At 39.1% G+C, this 21,175-nt stretch overlaps 1 protein-coding gene across 3 annotated transcripts in view; it reads right to left on the bottom strand.

Moving 5' to 3' along the window:
• Positions 1-21,175, bottom strand: part of SLC7A2 (solute carrier family 7 member 2) — a 73,200-nt gene that overhangs the window by 21,812 nt on the left and 30,213 nt on the right. Inside the window, exons 1-4 of one of the 3 annotated variants that reach the window (XM_075258777.1) lie at positions 16,143-16,336; positions 5,089-5,479; positions 3,093-3,248; positions 688-853 (exon numbers count right to left, since the gene is read on the bottom strand). In XM_075258777.1, coding sequence (XP_075114878.1) covers positions 688-853; positions 3,093-3,248; positions 5,089-5,464 — 698 coding nt within the window. In that variant the 5' untranslated portion in view covers positions 5,465-5,479; positions 16,143-16,336. Of the gene's footprint in view, positions 1-687; positions 854-3,092; positions 3,249-5,088; positions 5,480-16,142; positions 16,337-21,175 lie in introns of those variants that run through there. The other 2 variants (XM_075258779.1, XM_075258778.1) reach the window with 2 other exon arrangements.

Here is a 21,175-nt window from a genome sequence, read left to right as displayed (position 1 = left end):
CTGATCCTGGCAGGGGCTGGGATCGGTAAGTGACGGCGCGGGCCCCACAACCACTATTATACTCCGGAGTCTTTTCGGACCCCCAAGTATATCAGTCGAAGGCCCGGGAGAGGTAAGATAACATATAAAACTCTATTACTTACCTCTCCAGGCTCTGGGCAGGCTTCGGCCTACTTGCGTGACATCATATGACCCGCGACGCAGGGTCCCGGTCACATGACGTCCCGGAAGATGGCCGACAGCGACAGAGAATGCAGCGGAGTCAGGAGATAGGTAAGTAACAGTAGTTTGTTATGTTTGTATCCCTCTGGGTCTCTAATTATTATACTCTGGGGTCTGAAAAGAGTAGGCTCCGCAAAGGCTGGTCCTTCCCTCTATTACATTATATCAGAAACAGCCAACCAAGTCAGGAAGCATGGGAAGAGAAAATGTGCACTGCAGAAACCAGCAGAGGGAGGCAATATTTCTTACTGAATATTTCTTACTGAAATACAACTAATGTGTATATTTACATCTGCCTATGGAGTGACTGTGAATATTTATTTTTTTTATAATAGGTAAACTTTAGTCTAGTTGTGATGAGAGGTAATAAGGTTGGCATGGCCATTTGGTAGAAGATTAAGTAAGAGTATTAGTAAGAATCAGTGATCCATGAATCAGTGGCCCAACTATTATTATATCTCTTACCCAGGTGGAGCTGAGATATTCTGAAGAAAGGACTCAGATATCTTCCAGTTTTGTACGTCTCCTTTCACAAATCCAGCGATCATGACAAACAAGAGGACCAGGACATTGACGGCTGTGAAGACCTTGTTCACCCAGGCCGATTCCTTCACTCCAAATGATAATAATCCTAATAGCAGACGAATGGACAGCACTTAGTATTTATAGAGAGTGTACAACATATAGACTATGGCATTTTGTGGCAAGCAAAAAATGTACTATGTGTGGTTCATGCCTAGTCATGGTGGGCAAGTGCCCATCCGGCTAGCAGCTAGTGTGTGTATCTCCCCATAAATCAGCCCTTCACACATAATCCCACTCCTCATTATGAGGAGATTAAGGCATCAGCTCTCTATGACCATGTGAACTAACTCATGTGCTCCATGTGCTCCAAATACTTCTGGAACTAGAATATCATGTAAAACAAATTATGATGGTAAATGGATTGTAACGCCGTCAGCAAAGTAAAAGCAAAATAATTTTATGACTCTATATTTCCAGTTTGAATCCTGAGTGTGCACCAATATTTATAGCAATGAAGGAGTTAAAGCTTAGAGCGACCACAAATTCAAGGAATTACATGATGACATCTGAAATTAATATGTTATCCATGCAAGGTAATGCCTTGAGAATGGGCAACACTCTCCTTACTGATGGTTATGAATACTAATTCCGAATTCCCTAAAATTATACCTGACTGTATACACAAAGCATATATTGAATGTATACTGGATAGACTGCATTTAGAGATTTACACCCTCAGACACGCGAATAACCTGAAGAAATGTCAAATGTTAATTTGTTTGGGCCTATGATTCAATAAGTTGTGAAATCAGGATCGCTACATGGAAAATAAGGGCAAAGTACATTACAACGTAAAACCAATGTGCAGTGTATGACAAATACGCTGGATGTAGATCTTAAAAGCTACAGCATATATTGTCTAATAAAATGTGCACTTAATAGAGAAGCTTCAGCTATTCTGGTATTCATTCTACTAAACAGAAATAGGACTATAGTAGAATAAGGTCCAAATGGACACTAAAATACAGATGTATTACTGCCATTGCACCCCTCTCCGGGTTCCAGTATAGTTCTGTTTTTCTTTTATGCATGTTTTGCTGCAGCATAGCAATAGTTAATCCCCTGGGCTCTGCACTCTGCTGCTTATCAGCTGTTCAGAGGAGTTTGTTAGCCGAACTATGGATCTCAGTCAGACCTTCTAGTACCTAAAGGTGGAGGTTGCAGGTTTGGTGATCTAGTGGCTTTCCATTTGTATTGTTCTTGTTGCTGACTATGGTTTTACTTGACCATCTTCTTGTGTAATCCCTTTCATTCTTGCTTGGCACTTGTTGTTCTGCATGATTTTGGCTTCCACTTTGTTCTAGACTATGTTCTAGGCTACCTGTTACTGACTCTTGGATAGTTTCTGTCTATGCTCCTATTCCACCATTGTCAATGAGGGAATGCCTCTAGATCTGCACCTTGAGGATTCCTTGCAGGGTACACCAGATCCCTGTATAGGGTTTAAACATAAAAAGGGTGTCTCTGGATTAGCTGGTACAAATGATGGCATTAAGCATGGTACCTATGCCCTCTCCAGGCAGGTAAGTGAGAGTGTATAACATTGGCCAAGTAAAATAAGTTGAAATTGATCCTCCAGGTCCAATCTGTTAAATGCCTTCATATGGCAGGAATGTATTGTGCTCCCCCTCAAGTTTCACATGGTTTCTGAGGTAATCTCTGGCTTCATGAGACAATGGGGTATATTTACAATGCCTTATACATCAGTTTTTTGGTATAATCGGCATGAAAACGTTGATTATTTTTGTGAAAGTTTCCAATTCTTTTCTACACTGCCCTCACCACTTTCCTGAAAGGGGGTGTAGCGAGGGGTGTGGAATGGGCAGAACCATTGGCCCTGCCAGATTTATGATCATTTACACCAGTTTAATAAATGACACATATCCTCTGCCAATGCAGAAAATCTAAGGACTGGCATTGAAAATGCCAATCCTCATAAATCTGCCCCAATGCCTCTCAGTACTCAAGACTATGAATATTCCACCATGGTCAAATGACAATTTATAGGAACTTCAATGTCATCCACTTGAATGTAATTTTATGTCCTCATTGGACTATACAAATATAAAGAAAATGTGAAGAATAAGAAATGCTATGATGTTGTAAAAGTTATGATGTACTTTATGCAATAGATCAATATTTCAGAAATAGTGTACACATAGTGTACTAATAACTATAGAAATAGAATGAAAAACATATGGGTTTCCCATATAACATAAGCAGCTTTTAGGCGTAGACAGTGAACCAGACAGAATTATACCATATGTTACAAATCAGACTCTTACCTGATAAAAGTAATATAAGACAAACTGCAAAAAAGTCTGGATATTCAGCCAGACCAGGTGAATTCATCCTGAAATAAGTCCGAAAAAACTGACCAATCTGCTTTCCTAAAAGTTCATCAAATGTACCACTCCATGCCCGTGCCACACTGGAGGTACCTGCAAAGATATGTCAAAAATGATTTGGGTTAATCAGTATGATCACGATCCTAAAAAAAAAACTATCCATTAGTAGAACTATCCTTAAAAATACCCCTTAGTAGATCAATTTGGTCAACTTCTATATTGAAGAATTATTGTTGTATTATATGACAATACGAAAATTTTGTATCCAAACATTTGGATACTACTACCATTGACATCCATTATATAGTAAGTATACTGGGATGTGAACCTCAGCTAAGAGATACCTGCTAGGAACATATGGCAAAGTTAGAGATTTGTGCTGGGAAATGTTCACAGAAAATGACCCAGCATACCGATACATCAAATATCAGGTTCCTATAGGTTTAAAAAAGAAGGATTTCATCCAAGGAGTAGGCAGACATCTGGTGCAAGTTTAAGGCTCCATGCACAAGAGGGAATCTTCTCAGAAAAATCCATTCTGTACCTAGAGTATGGGATAGTCAGGCTGCACGCAGGCAGGGACTCCTAGCATTACAGATCACTATGCTGCAAGTGTGCACGGGGTGAGGACGAAAAAGTTAATTCTTTTCAACTGGTAATAAACAGTCTTTCTTCAAGACGATTCACTCAATTCCAAGTAAAATGTCCCGAGTGTTTGAAGAAGATCAAATATAAAGAATAATAATATTATTCTTCTCCTTTGATCAAGATGCCTTAAACATTTTATTTCCAGCACAATATGTGATTGCTAAGCATACCCTCATTTTATTAACACAATACTTTACTGTCTTGGCGATTTGCGGTTTCCTCCTCAATTGTAATGTCCATTAAGTATTTCATTACAAGTTTTCTGACCACGATTCATTTGTCCATGGATTGAAATGGGCCTTAAAGGAGTTTTCTGGATCCATACAGAGTTTTCATACTGATAACCGATCCTATCCAGATTCTGCAAGTGCCAGAAGTTGCTAGTGGACAGGTGGCACGTGCAGCACCACTTCTATTCAAGCAATAGGAGCAGCGCTATAGTTCAGCTGAAAAACCGCTATGTTGTGCTGCCTGTCCACTAGCGGCTTCCAGCACCTGTAGACAGATCCCATACTGAAGTCCTATCCGGTGGAAAACTCAACTAGAGAACCTCTTTAAGAACAAGAACAATTCTTTGCTCATTATCTTTATTTCTCCAGGGAGATGTTGGAGGACAGTTGGGGTCATGTTATGGAAAAGGAGTTGATGGGCACCGTTGACAATAGAAAATCCATCAGTAACTTTTCAGTTCTCCTGACATGTTTTTTGACTTAATAATTGTATTTCCAATGAAATAACAATTCTGGAGTATGTGCTGCCGTTCCTGAGTTATTCTTCCTAGAAATTTATAACTAAATTGACAACTGGATATTACCATTTGGGGGTATACTACTATACTGTCCATTCCAATCACTGCCATGTAGACTGTGGAGAGACACAAAAGGTATAGAAACACTCAGTTGTCAATTTATTCCTAAACATCTAAGAGGAATAACAGAGGACTGGCACAATTCAGATATAATATGTTCTAGAATTATTGGTTTATGAAGAACATAGGAATTTTCTAAAATAGACGTCACAATGTCCAGAAGTAATATTTGCTGCATTTACTCTGTGGCCATTTAACCCACTGCAGTTCTGGTTTAGAGCATGTAGAAAATTTGGGCAAAATATGTGTAAGTGTGCCATCTCTATTTACTTCCATACTGATTTTTCTGCTGAGCATTTTACTATTATTTCTCATGTAGTGAATCCATCTGCACACATCAGGTAGATCTCATTAGTAAATACTTACAAAGCAGACCAATGGCAGCATCTAGCTGTTACATTATAATGTAGGCCTTACCTATGACATAAGAGAGAATAAGATTCCAGCCTGTAATAAATGCCCAGAGTTCTCCAACCGTGACATATGTATATAAGTAAGCTGATCCAGTTTTTGGCACTCGGGCTCCAAATTCAGCATAGCAAAGTCCTGCCATTACAGATGCCAATGCTGCGATAAGGAAGGAAACGACAATGCTGGGTCCGGAGTTTGACTTTGCCACTTCTCCAGCAAGAACATAGACTCCAGCTCCAAGTGTGCTTCCAACTCCCAGAGCGATAAGGTCCACGGTGGACAGGCAGCGACATAACTTGGAGTCTTCAAGACTGTCTAATGTTACAATCTTCCTTCTAAGTAAACATCGAACAACAGATAAAACTGGTCCGCAGGGAACCATGATGGCTTCTTCTTTCTAAATATGGTGAAAAAATAAGAAAACTGTTAAAACGGAAAGTCCTATAACTGTTATGACCATATTTACATGATAACTGTTGGATCGGTGTAGCTGTAGTTTCATTAGCTATTGCAAAAACATGGTAAAACGAGAAAGCAGTGGTGGGTTTAGCACTATTTTGTGTCTTCTCCCTTGTGCATAATATCTGCTATATGATACCACTATCATAGTAATAACACAGTTGGAAAAGCGCCAGGTGTACTGTGCACCAGTCACAAATATTGCATTTATAGTATTTTCCAGTAAAGATGTGTTATATAAATGCAAGAACCTCAGAGCTGCCCATCATTACATACAAATAGGTACCTGTATGATATAGACTTATAGTCATCATTTACTTTATGCACGGAGCTGTTATCAAAGAAATGACTCATCTAATTTTTTATATGACTTTACAAATGGATACTGTGTATTCTCTATTCCTTTACTGCTTGTAGGGCTGGTCATACACAATAGATAGTTGTAGGCCACACAAGCTATCTCTCCCGACCCCCAGATACATACATTCTTGGTTCAGCTGAGCATGTATATACCCTTAATGGAGACTCCTCTGGCAGCAATTTATCTCCCTCTACCCTTATCTCTTCTGACATGTGCTATCAGGGGAGAGTCAGGAGACCCCTTATTAAATGGCCAACCAGTCCTGATGAAAACTGGAAGCTTCCTCTTGTATGTATCTTGTATTAATTTTAGGCAGCAACTTACCAGATATACTTTTTTTTGCCCATCTACCAGATATACCAATGTAATGACTTTGACATACCAACTTGCCTTGATGGCTGCTCAATAATCCTACCGGGCCAAGAAGAGGCAGCAAGTTGTCATAGCATTTATATGGCTTTCCTCCATAATGTCTGGCTCGGCTATCTCCGCTGTTTATGTGTCTGTTATAGTGGGACAGATATGGTCCCAAAAGCTGCCATGGGGGTTTCCCACCACATTTTTTGCCCAGAGACTTCCAATGTATAGCCAACATTAATAATTTTATGTCTCTTATCTAAAATGGCTATTTTAATGGTCAAACCAATTGATTCCAATTTAAGGAATAACACAGAAAAACAAGAAAGTACAGAAAATAAGATTTATCTAAACACAGCACTACATTATGTAAAATATGAATAGTAAAAATATCAAGGGAATTAGCTGAAAACCCTGCCCATTTGTTCCCTAGTGTTTGCCTATATAAATCATTCTTTGGAAATCGATCACTATTTGTGACTTTAGCCGGCTACTAACTGTGCAGTTTGCAAACATGAGCAACTTCTAAGTGTTCCAGGAGCTCTTTCACGTAATGTGTTTGCTTTTTCACTTATAGGGGGTGGAGGAAAAGAGCGACAGGTGATTGGATATTCACTGGCTTGGTGCAAATAGCAGCAACTACAAGATCTATAAATCATGTCTGTGTAAAGGAAAAAAACAAATGCACAAGGAAATATGAGCAGCAAAAATATCCCGGCCATACAGTATGTGCTAGTCTTACTATCCTGCCATTCTTCAGGGAAAGAATATTTTACTGTAAATACATTTTGGTGCATCAACTTCTGCTGTATTCCTATGAAAGGGAGTGTTTTGACTGGGTTATTTACTTTTAGGGAGTCTTTTTGACACCTCAATGTATAATACTTCAGGCCAATGTATTCCAAACTGCTGCTGCATAATTAGGAACAAAGCCATAGAGGTAACATATGCACCCTGGTGCTGGTGCCTGAAGGAGCGCTAATGCCCTCTGTCACATAATAAGATATTAGTATCATCAATGGAACATAGGTGGGAACACTGTTATGGATTTTGCGGGCCAGGAGCTTCAAGTCTCCTCTGTATATAGCTATGTTGACCAAAGCTTCCTGGTTGTATATAGAAATGCTTCTCCTCATGTTAAGGTCTGAATGATCTTCCATTAAAGGGAATCTGCCATCATGAACATTTTCAGTCATACTGAAGATACCTATTTGTGTCAAAGTGTAAGCTTGCCTCTGAGAAAGTCTGCTTTTAAAGAGGACCTTATATGTCTTCATCGATGGGCGGTATTATATACCGCTAGAAAACCCATGGTGCATTGAATTCACGATTCCGTTAATTTTGGCACCGATATCTCCCCACTATCAGAAGGATTGGTCTTACAGCTCAGTGTTATCGCTGGATGGTAAGGAGCACCCCTTTGACAGTTCAAGTCTATGGAAAAGTACTGTCAGGGGGAACATTCTTCACAACCCAGTGATGATGCAGCACCGTAAGGTCTGCCCATCTGGTATTGATGGGGGAGATATCGATGCTGAAATTAACAGTAGCAATATCTCCAGCACTGGGGCACATACTAGGAAGGCAGACAGTGCGCTGAATTCAGTGCACTGTTGGCTTTCTAATGGTATATAATACCATACATAGATGAGGATGTGAAAGGTCCTCTGTAATCTACAGGTAAATAAGCTGTTTAGCATAGCCCATTCATGGCCATCTCATCCAGAGTAGCGTCTTTCATCTGCAGTCACCGCTCATTAACATCCATCAATCTCTATGTAAGGGAGTGGCACTGGGTGGCAGTGCGGGCATAAATAACTGCCTGTTAGGCACAATTGAGCTCATGACTATGATTGGCTCTGGACTGCACAGAAACAGGACTCTACTGTAGTGCACGTAGTGGTTATTGGTATATAGACCTCTTATATACATATATAATAGTCCTATGGTGATGTGTGCTATACTTAATTATCTCTGGGTGGTCTTAAATGGTGACGAATTTTCAGACAACTTAGTCTTATTAAACAGAACATGTAATTGTGGACCAAAATGTAATGCACTTTATTTAAAAAGGTCAATGTTTTCAGCCTGAAAAAACTCTAAATTTCCTGCCAGCATGTATCTTCCTCTTTGATAATTTGCTGTTCACTATGTGTTACTAGTGAAAATCTGTCTTTGGAAACCATCAAGCACAAGTATTAGAGGGGTAGCTACATACATCTGCTCTGTGCTCCTTGCCTGTACTCTGCTCAGAGAGGAGTCTGCAGTGTCTTGCAGCTCTACAGAAGTGAATGTAAGCAAAGTCTACCTGTTCTTGATGCTGGAACTAACTGCCTGTATGTTGTGGTTGATGGAAGAACAGACAGCAAAGAGTTTTCTTTATTGTGCTGATATCTCTTTTTCTGTGTCTAGGATTATTAGTAGCTGCATAATAACTTATGCTTTATACTTGGAGCCCATTCATTGTTTAGGGGCAGCTGCAAAGTCTCATGGAAGTGAGGAACAGGAAGTGTGGCAGACATTGTACATACCCCAGCCTCAGAGAGAAATCTAAAATGTATGGTAACTATAATGGGGTAAAATACAACACCATTGACAGTTCTAGAACAGTTTGACCCTGAAGATTTTTCCACTTTTGATAACTCAAGTACCCTTTAATTCAAATTGTATTTATTAGGCCTATGTGCCCTCCAGATCAAGGTCAGATATGTCTATAGTACAATGCAAGAAGAAACCAACTCATCTACTCTTGGTCTGTAATGAATCTATTTCATTAGGACCATTGCTGATTCTGTGAGAGTAGTGAAGGAAGGAGGGGAAGTCTCTTAGACTGGACCACCTGCCTCCCCTGCCAAAATGCTAGAGATGTGGGAAACTGGGTGTAACTGTATATCTGTTGTTTTGGGAGGAAACTTACTGGAAACACTTTGCTTCCACTAGTTTAACTCTGCTAAGACAACTATTACTTGTCTGCAGTTTATAGTTCATCCTCTCATGTCATGTACAATTTGTAAAGTTATAATACACCATTGTTCAGGTGTTAGTTTTTCAGTCCACCATCTTGGGACTGGCATGGTTTTACTCAGCACCCCCCCTTCCCAACCCTTGTACGAGGAAGGGTTGCCTGACCCCTAGTGATTATAACATTATAGAGGAGAGATGAGCCTATAGCCCATAGGTAGAATTAGTCTGGTCAGCCACAGCTGGGCCCTGGCATTCATGGAACTCTTTTTGTGTCTCGTGTTTATTGCTGTGCATATACTGTAACCACCTATACTATAGCTAAAATTACAACTATTACTAACAAAAACCAACAACGATGTATCCTCATAAAAAGTTCCAACCCAAAATAAAAAAGTTTTTGGCATATACAATGGAACAAGGAGTGTCAAAGCCTTGGGGACTATCAAAGTCAAATGTTTAAGGAAAAACTCTATGCTAGAAACTAACTAAAAAATTGCAAAATAGATTCTTATTTTTATACTTATACAATCTTCAACACATGCTGTTAGTAGAAAACTTGTATGAAAGGCATATATGAAACAACAGAAACTGTATTAGTATAATATATTATGAATACAATTTTCTAAGGACATGATCTATAGATCTCATGTAGTGTAAAAGGTAAATTGTGGTTAATATGTATGCTCTCAGTATAGGAACAGGATCATCGGTCGCACACTAGTCTCTGTGCTATTATTCTATATACAGTTTAGTTAATAGGTAACTGTACATACACATCTGCACCCATTCTCATTGCACATATTAGGTAGAGTCTGTGACATTTCTATTCTTGGAGGATGTTAAGCAAATGTTAGGGATATACTTGTAAAGAAACCACTTATACATTTATGTTAGGTATTGGTATTATGTAACATGTTGGTCTAGAATGGTTTCTGAGTCTAACAGGTTTATTGCAGCCCTACATTTCCCATATACAGTATGTAAGCTGTGCATATATAGATACAGCCATTATACATAAAAGTACATACATAGTTTATCAAGGTAAAAGATGACTCTATGGAAAAATCTAAATTGGGACTCCTTGCCATAACAGCATGCCAACCTAGTCAAGAAGGGCCTAGCAGTAAATGCCCTCCAACTTCTCTCATTCACCCACTATCATATATACAGTACATGGCGCCGGATAGTATTTCAATAGAGCACTGGAATACTTTTGGTTCTTCTAATCTATGGTAAACACATGTCCATATTGGCTTTTTGTTAACTACAGCCCTCAGCCAAGGATTTGTGAAAAGTGGCAAATGATTGACCGCACATACACATATAGCTGAAAAAAATATAACGTGATCTATTACTTTTTCATAAGACATTGATAGGTATAAGCCATGAACTAATAACATTTATCAAAACTGGAGGACTTGGAGAAAGTGTGCAGAATCTGGTGATTTACTTACTAACATCGGAGGCAGTATTGGACCTTGACCATCCAATAGATGCCAAGACGAACCTGCTTAATTTTCCTCGCTCTTATAGAGAAGAAGACCCAGAAGCTACTACTCCATCTCCTGACAGTGGCCAAATTACTTCTAGCCTCTTTATGGCGACAGACGGACCCACTCTCTAACCTTGACCTCTACACTACAATATGTAGTATTGTAACTATGGAATGCCTCAAAATCACTATTCAAGACAAGTTTCCAAGCATTATGTCCTCTTTGGAACACTTACCAGTTACTCACCAACTGTAGATAACAGCTACTGTATATGTACGACTATCCTCTCCTAATCTGGCTTCATTCCTTCCCTATGTTTTGTCCCCCCCCCCCCCCAATATTGTGCACCAGTCCTGTCTTTAATGTTCCTCCAGAATACAGGTTGATGGTTTATAATTGGTAAGTTGCTCTCCACGTTACTCCCTGTTACTTCCTTGGCATATTTTTGAGTAACTCTTATGTTATGTTATCTTTACCTGTACTGCAATGTTGTACCTGTCATAGTTACTATAAAACAGTCCATCAAAGAAAGAGAACAGATAGTTAGATTTACAATAAATTGATAGAGGGTTTTAGAGAGAGATAAGAATAGTAAGTGTCAGTGAGTATCTTCTTCCTTGCCCTAGTACTCCTTTATGACTCCCTGCTCCTGGCAAGTCCGACAGTGTTATGTTATACTTTTTCATACATTTGACTGGCCAAGAAAGAACAGTGAACAGAGACTGGCTACACATACTCATTACAATGTGTGCCTATGGGGTGTCTGACAGGTTTACCCAATTCATCGGGTTCTGGAATGCTGCCGGGCTCCTCACATACCATCAAAGATGTTAGGAAATAAAGATTAGTGCTATTTTTCCTACACGGCAATGATGTCTCAGTTTCATGTTTCTCATTTCCAGTAACAGGCTGAACTCAATAGAACTTGTATATTATTTGTTGTCTTCTTCCCTATCCAGTATAGAAGCGTTGCCTTACACCACTGTACCCTTCAGCACATCACATTGCCTCCCTTTAGACCCTGTCACCTTTATAATATGTACACAACACCAGACATGAGGCCAGGCATAAAGAGAGCGCTCTGTTCTCTTCAGTTCCTAAAAGCGTTGCTGATACGACGTGGGTGACTCCAGGACAAGTGCAAAATAGGAAATCTGCCAACATGAAACCTATAGTAGCTCCTGGACATCTCCCAAGAGACAGAGATTTCAGATAGTCAGCACAATATTTTATTCTTCTCAAATGCATTTGATTTTTTATAAAAGTGCTAATATAGATCACATGTTATTATATATAAAGTCAATCTTCAGTTTCATATGCAAATATACTACAAATGCATTTGACTCTCTCTATATAACTTTAGTTATGTGACACCGTGGTTGTATCTGCTGTATATGTATATGCACATTGGCTCTCCTCCAGGGCAGGGGTAAACCTAGATTCTCTGTTGTCTGAGGCAGAACTATAGAAAGGTGCCCCCCCCCCAAAAAAAAAAAAAAAAGATACCCAACTCAGCTATCTTTGGTTACGCCCCTCATTGGCAGATCAAAAAATCCCTTATTGGCTCACATATAATCTAACACCTCCTTTTTACGCCCCACACACAGTATATGACCCCCTTTTTTGGCCCATTTAACCCACTTTCCTGGCCCCCACAAGGTATATAAACCCCTTTTTCTGGCCCACCACACAGTTTATGACTCCTTTTATATGGCTCCTACACAGTATATGACCCCCTTTTTTACCCCCCCCCACACAATTTAGGACCAGCTTTTTATAGCCCACATGTAGTATATGACTCTCACCCACCACTAAGTTTAGGACCCCCTTTATTCACATACACTATCTATTGTGTTACTGCAATAGGTAACAGCTGATAAGTTTTACTCAACAGACCACGCTCCTGTCCAGGCCACCCTCTGCTGCCACCTCTAGGGTGCGCTGTAGCCAACACTGAAAAATGCCAGGATGCAATAACACAAAAAGATGTTTCGGTCCCCCAGTTTATTCCATGAGGTGCCGCCTGAGGCCATTGCCACACGTTGCCTCATGGAAGGTATGCCCTTGCTTTAGTGCTGACAGCTATAGGTAGCTACTATACCTTGTAAGTTAATGTCTGACCCTTTAACAATATACAATATCACTCATCTGCCACACATACAAAAATATGATGCCTATCTGTCTGAACAAGTCCTTAAAGATACCACTGCAAAACCCAGATGTAAAGACTTAGGCTAGACTTACATGATCAAGGTGCAAAATGGCCATGAAAAGCATACATTTTTCAAGGCAGTCTTGCAGCAGAGGGCACCCGTTTTCACGGATCCCTCATTCACTTGATCGCTTGGAGAGATCTGTGAAAACTGAGAAAAGTAGAACATGACCAAGCATAACAGTCACGTGACTAGCTCCCATTCACTGACATTGAATTCAATGCTGACGTGTGACGTCTGTTAAAAAAAAAGGCATCACAGCCAGCGTGATTCAGTTCTAATGAGATACATGTTGTCCTATTTATTACCCTTCAACAATGAGTTTTGGCTGTAATACTAACATTAAAGATAAAATGGTTAGTGGTGCTTTGCAGTGAATGTATTCAGTGAATGAAAAGAACAGAATCACATGAATATTTAGTATAACCGCCCTTTGCCATAAATTCTTCTGGGTACACTTGCACACAGTATTTGAAGGAACTCGGTATGTTCCAAGCATTTTGGAGAACTAACCATGGCTCTTCTGTGGATATAGGCTTTCTCAAATCCTTCTGCCTCTTCATGTAGTCCAGGACAGACTGGATGATGTTGAAGTCAGGGCTCTTTGGGACCCCATCATAACTTCCAGGGCTCCTTCTCTTTTGTTCATTCACATAATTTGGGTAATTGATATTATAAACCACTAACAATTCTATTTTTGAAAGTTTTCTTACTTTGTCGCATTTTTTCCCCACACTCGCCTAACACTTTTCTACGGTACTGTATATTCCCTTGTAGCTATTTTGTTGCTTACATGCAGTTTTTGTGGTTCAGTAATGGTCGGCCTACTATTGGCTGCCATGCACAGGTCAAATGGCACATATGAAGTTAGTGAAGATCCCATTCATAACAAGCACAAGTTGAAAATACTACATAACCTTGTAGAGCTGTCCTTAACATATTAGTTTTACAGGAACAGGATAAAACAAGATGATGGTGTGTGTCACTGATGTCACATGGCACCACGAGCTGGAAAGCTGTCACTCCAGTTAAAAATTCACCGATGTTATCATGAAAGCAAAGTGGGCGTAAAAAAAAAAAAAGTGACTTAAACAAACTAAACTTGACCCTCACCTCTTCCAGTGATGAGCAGAGAATTTATCTGACAGATGACTGGGCTCTTTATTTTATTAACTCTTTCCTTATGATGAGGTTTTAGCACATAGTCTCCATCACCTCCTCTAGCATGGTCATTAACAACATTTCCTTCAGGAAACTTTACTATACTTCAAGAAACTTACTATACGCAAGTATATCTACACTCAAATGAGCACAGACTGAGCCAAAATGCAGAAACAGGAAAAAAAAAAAATCCATGGTGGCCATATTGCTCTATGGCCATGTGTTTGCCTAGAGATTTTCCCTAGGTCTGCGCTGGCAGATGCTACATAATGGTTCCATGAGAACTGATCTTAGCATGTATGTGCCTGATACAGGGGCATATGGACTGTCACAGGACTCCATATGGAAAACATAACTTAGGCAAATAATAATAATAAACGTACAATTTCTATATAACACAAACAGTACCATGTATTATATTAATGATGTAAATCTCTCAGTCCTGTGCCATAAGGAGAAGTAATATCTGGAAAAGTTTGCAAAATGCCTTATGATGGGCATGTATTTGAGGCTGGATTCACAGCAGCGCTCGATTTCCATTGGGGGATTCCTTCCCCCATTCCCCTTGAAAAATGCGGAGAGCAAGCAGGACTTTTATCTCCACAATTTTTGGGTGGAAACTGAGTGGAATCCAGTGGACCCCATTAATCTGTGGGGTCTGTGGATTTTCGTGGGTAACTGCTTTTTAAGCAGATTGAGTTTCGGTTTTTTGGGTCCCCAAGCGGACCTAAAGAATGGAAAGCCGAGCACAGGTGTGAACCTTGCGTAAAAGATTTTGTTACAATAAGGCAACATAAATACATAAATATATATAACTCATGGAGTATGTTATATGTTTGGGAAATGACTGTACAGTATATAGTGTTCATAGTATTGATAACTACTTTTTTGTGTCTGTATTAGCTAGATAGATATGAAATAGATGATAGCTAGATAAATGGATAGATAGATAGATAGATAGATAGATAGATAGAGATACATATGAGATAGATGATAGATAGACTATAGATAGATAGATAGATAGATAGATAGATAAATAAGTAGATAGATAGATAGTATTGATTACTACTTTTATGTGCATATGTGTAGATATTAGATAGATGATAGATAGATAGATAGATAGATAGATAAGTAGATAGATAGATAGTATTGATTACTACTTTTATGTGCATATGTGTAGATATTAGATAGATGATAGATAGATATAGATAGATGATAGATAGATAGATAGTATTGATTACTACTTTTATGTGCATATGTGTAGATATTAGATAGATAGATAGATAATAGATAGATAGACAGATAGATAGTATTGATTACTACTTTTATGTGCATATGTGTAGATATTAGATTGATAGATAGATAGATAGATAGATAGATAGATAGATAGATAGATATGAGATGATAGATAGATAGATAGATAGATAGATAGACTATAGATAGATAGATAGATAGATAGATAGATAGATAGATAGATAGGAGATAGATAGATAGATAGATAGATAGATAGATAGATAGAATAATGATATTTATTATTATTATTACTATTATTATAATTATTATTATAAATATATTACTAACATAACAAATACCAGCTACAAGGATGCTACACTTGTACTTGCACAAAGATTATTCATTGAACCATTTTACATTTAATAATAATTCAGATAGCAATATTATATATCACACATTATCCAAAGTACTTGGAAAATAATTCATTTCATAAACTCTGATCATTTCAACTTTCCACTTTGTGCTGACACACCCAATATTCTGGTAGAAAATAAAATGAATTGAAATGTTCCATCCCTGTCTCACAATGTCAGTCTCCAGCTACTACATCTTAATTTCTTAATGTTATTTGGAATAACATTTGGAACAAGATTAATTTTGTTTATTGCAAAAAAGTGAAAATTTGATGAGATTGTCACGCATCTATAATTTCATATGCTACAAAAAGTATATACATATGCACATATATAAATATATATGATGTGTGTAATAAATATAATGCCAATATATAAGTAGTATAGTCCATAAAATGATACTCACCAAAAAGGCTGTCTCCAATTTAGCCTTGTGCTAATAATAAAAGCCTATATGTCTGCAGAGAATAGAGGAGAGCTGTATATATTCTATCCTGGGGTTGTATCCAGTCTAGTGAGATCCTCTGCTCAGCGCAGAATAAGCCATGTGGAGTAGGATGGCTCTCTTTCAAACACAGTGACTGAAGAAAAAAAAACTGTGAGCCCTCGCACACTCCAATGGGAGCTTCCCAGGCAGTGACAGGCTGACCAATACTACATTGCAGTGAGAGTTATTTAAAATATTCTAGTGACGCAACACGACGCAGATGATTTTCAATTATTGTCTGACTTAATTATTCCCCTGTACATGTAAGAATCTCACCGTCTTTCTAACAAGTCAGCTGTATTTAGTCATTATTATGCAGTAAGGTTGGGGGATGGATTTTATTACTATACAGAACTGTTCTTTGAGACTGAAGGCTCACGTTGTGAAAACGCTGTGTTTTACATTACCTGCAAAGTGGACGGGATTAGCCTGAAAACAATGTAGAAAAAATACACAGTGGAAAAGCTAAGTTTTCTAAAACACCCGCATTTTAGGAAATCGTGGCATGTCAATTACCCCTGCGGAAACGCTGGCTTTTTGCGTACAGGTATAACGGGCAGAGAGTTAGCAGAGGAAAACTGTGTTTTCAACAACGTCTTTTCTGCAGCATTTTTTTGCAGCGATTTACTGCATGGCGGCTTATCCTAAATAGGGTTTTTCCCAGGAAAGGAAGTAATCCCCCTCCGACCGCTCAGATCCTTAATTGGAGGGTAATAAATGTTGGTCGTGTGCATGATCCCTGAAGGTGACAGTAGCAGGATGGTCTGTGGTTTATTGTCAGAAGATTCTTCTAACAAAAAGCATTATGTTAAAGACGACAACCACTTCCAAGTATACAGTGTGTCCACCATTTTAGATGTTATATAGCATTAATCTACATACTGTAAACTAGTTTGTAAGTATATCTAGTACTCATTCTGAGTTGTACATCCAGCATTATAGCATAGACCTGTGTTTAAAAAAATTCTGCAGGCTGTTACCGGAAACAGTAGACAATTTTGTTGCCAGACATGCCTCTAACATCTTAACTGTACTCGGTGTACTGTATTCAGCGGAAGAGGTTTTCCTACATTAGTTTACAGTATTTTCCTATATTAGGACAAATTCACACGGAGTAATCTGGCACGCGATCTGGCACGTATATGGTGTGTCAGAGTTTGCGCGCTCAAAAAGATCCCATTGATTTCAATGGGAGTTATGAGCGTATACGCCGCGTAATTTTGCGGCCGTAAAATTGCAGGCGCAAAATTACGCGGCGTTTACGCTCGTAACTCCCATTGAAATCAATGGGATCTTTTTGAGCGTGCAAACTCTGACACACCGTACACGTGCCAGATCGGGCGCCAGATTACTCCGTGTGAATTCGCTCTTAAGATTACAGTACTGAATCTGAAAAAAAGCATCCCAGAATGCAATACGTATACCTAAGCTGCACTGCTACTGCAGAGCCAAAGCACTACTCTAGCCCCTTCGGTCTGAATATCAGGGGATTTAATGCCCCAATTATCATAAGGTGATACAATATCACTTTATATGATTGGAATAATCCTGCACATCCTGTTCTGAGATTTCAGTTCTGAAGTCAGCAGAATAGTTGCAATACTATGGCAAAGTACTGTTGCATTATTACTCAATATTTTACATAGGTTACTTCAATATGTGACTTGAAAAACAAGGTGCACAGGTAAACAATTTCAATCCTCAACATCGATATTATTCCAGGGCTCGCAGATCAATGAAGCCCTTTTATGTGATGATCAGTTGTCGAGGGCAATGCCACCTGTTGACGTGTATTCAATGATAATTGCAACACTAACGGAATCTGGGCAAGAAATCACCGACTGTAAACAAGATACAACTTACGTAATATTGCGCATGGTTAGCTGCGCCTTGCCAAACTACAGAGAAAAAGAGATAAACCATTATGCAACGAATGGTTGACATGTGACATTCAATGCAACGTTCGACATAAATGTAATTTATATAAAATATCATATTTACTTTTTACTCTTTATTGTGTTGCCAGATCCAGAGAAACACAATGTGTATTGTGGCGTGAAGTACTCGTAGTTTGCGGGATTTGTAGTTCAACAGGCCAGTAAATCTGGTGAACATACGGACTGAGTTTCAAAGGGGTCGTGTGAATCTAGATTTAATCAAACATTTTCCCCAGGGAAACAGTACCAAATACTGAGCCACCATGCCACTTACGTCTTTGCTTTGCTTTGATTTTTAACAAGACTGGCCTATATTCTACTATGTTGCAAATCCTGAAGCTATGTCATTTCTTTCCATGACTTTATACTCTAAGCAGTGTAGGTGAGAGTCCTGTAGCATTGTTGGGACAGTGTGCTGTTTTGTAGACAGAACCTCCCAAGACCATTTGTATGTGCATTAAAGGTGGTCCCTCAACCAGCAAGCCAAATGGTTGCTGAAGAGCCATGGGCTGAAAAATATATGAAGATCATTTGTTATCAAAGTAATAAGCTTTTGCCAAAAGTGTTTGGAACAACTTATTCCCTTCCATTATTCTCATTGAGAACACATCAGTGAGTTGGGAGGAATAGCTGTCAGTTGACCAAGCCCAATCCTTCCCTCCTGGAATTAAGAGAAGGCCCATACAAGACATACAAGACAATCTTTGGGACCTACAGAAATTGTTGGGTTGAGTCAACTTTGATGTTACTTGTTTTGACACCTTCAGGCTTCACCAGTACGCCAAACACTCCAAATAGTAAAAAGAGCATTTGGCAAGCAATACTAGTGTCTTATTTTTAGATAAAGTACATGTCTACCATAATTTCTAAATATAATATTGACCCTATTAATTCCCAATATTGTGTAAGGATAGTTAATTTATCAGTAATTTGCAAGGTTGGAGGTGTGGAAATCCTCCATAGTCAGCCTTTCCATGCTCACACTATAACTGTTGAAGTTTTGCAGCTAGTGTAGGTGGAGGAAGGGGTTTTTGTGAGGGGAAAGAGGAAGGGACCAGCAGCTGTAAGAATGGAAATGATGGAATTTCTCTGATTTTGGCCTGGTCATGGAGAAAGGAAGAGGAGTAGATAGTGGACGCCTCCAGCACCACTTGTCTAAGGGGAGGAAGGAAATGAAAAAAATATTTTATAGATGACAGGTCCTTTCGGATATCTACTATATGAATACGCTTACACTTTTGAAATAAAATTTTAGAAAAGAAGATTCTCAAAAAGCCACATCTAAAAAAAGCCTTTAGTGAACACAACCAAAGTTGAATAAAACAATGGCGTACAATTTTGTAAGTAACAGGGTGAATGGGAGCAGTGAGCAGAAAATAATGTGTGTATACATACAATATGGTGCCCTTACTTAAACCCCTAAACAAACTGCATAGTCTTCCGAAACACAGCTGATGGCCTGAAACTTAGTTCAAAAGGGAGTTCACTGGGAGATTAAGAGGTGTATTAAACTGGAAGTGAGCTGGCTACTGCGATTATTTGGATAAATCTTTAGAATGGTTTGGCTCATGATCATGGAACTAATTTGTCTGGATGTCAGCTTTCTATCAGCTTTAGTAAGTCTATATTAGTCTAGACATGTGTAGTGTGGGAAAGGTATGCCTGCCACTTGTACATAAACCCACAAGTGGAAACAGACCACGAGACCCAATGACCATCAGGTTTATTTTGTTTGTAGTTGAGATGTCAGAAAATCTGTATAATTCATAGGGAATGAGTAATATTACAAATACAAACTGGCCTTAAAGGGGTTTCCTAGTAATAACAATTATTCCCTGTATTGAGGTCTGCTGGGCCCCAAATGATGGGGCGTCCCTGAGTCCTCTGTGTGAATGGAGCAGTAGTGCACATGTGTGACCACCGCTCCATTCACTTCTATGGGACTGATGAAGATGGCTAAAGTACAAAGGTGAGTACAAAACTCCATCCGGCTCATAGAAGTGAATGTAGTAATGGTTAGAGAGAGCAGCGATATCTAACCATGTAAAAGATAGATTTGTTATAATGTAATAGAAACATTGAAGGTTATAGGAAGAATGTGCACCTTACAAATGCAATAAAACATCATATCGGTATGTGTAGTCTGTGCATACTACTCGTTAGGGTAGGTCATTAATATATGATCGGTAGGGGTCCAACAGAGAGGATCCCCAAAGATTAGGTGGTTAAAGAAGCCGTAGTATTCTGGTGAGTGCCAAAACGTCATTACTGAATTCCAAACACAGCTTTATACATTACAGCTTTACGTGGTATTGCAACTTGTATGGGACTTAGCTGCTGCTGTACCCTGTGACCCATGAATGTGATGCCATCAGCGCAAACAGCTGACCAGTGGAGGTCCCAGAGGTTTGTCCTATCCTAATTATAGGTCCTCAATATGTAAGTCCTGCAAAACTCCTCTGAGTGTGGTTGTATAACAGAGACATCCTTAGGAAAATGTCCTTAGAAATACATCTATGGAAAATGCCGACCATCATGATAACACAAAATAATCAGATCTACATTGAATACAGACCAGATAAGAGGCAGAACTTGACTGTACTATTAATACTCTATAATCTTTAAGATCAGAAGTGATTTGAGCAAATGGACCATATTATGTTGGATTCATACCAGCGTCTGGACTCCGTTATCAGGTTTCCGTCTTCTGCATGCAGAAGATGGAAACCTGTCATGCCGAGCCCAACCATGAGCGTTTTATGCTCTCTGCGGCAAAACCGTTTTTTTTTTTAACCGGACACAGAGTACTGCATGTCCAACTCTGTGTCCGGTTTTAAAAAAACGGTTTTGCCACGGAGAGCATAAAACGCTCACCGGCGCTCATGGTCAAACACTTTTCAGGTATGAAAGATGCCGGCAGGTTTCCGTCTCCTGCCCTGTTTTGTGCAAGAAACGGAAACCTGCAGAACAGAGACCGGGCACAGATGTGAACGAGCCCTAAGTTATAGTCAAGTT

The sequence above is a fragment of the Leptodactylus fuscus genome, chromosome 1, assembly GCF_031893055.1.
Source record: "Leptodactylus fuscus isolate aLepFus1 chromosome 1, aLepFus1.hap2, whole genome shotgun sequence".
Taxonomy (NCBI): Eukaryota; Metazoa; Chordata; class Amphibia; order Anura; family Leptodactylidae; genus Leptodactylus; species Leptodactylus fuscus.
Note: the sequence above shows the minus strand (reverse complement) of the source record. Positions and strands in the feature narration are given on the sequence as shown.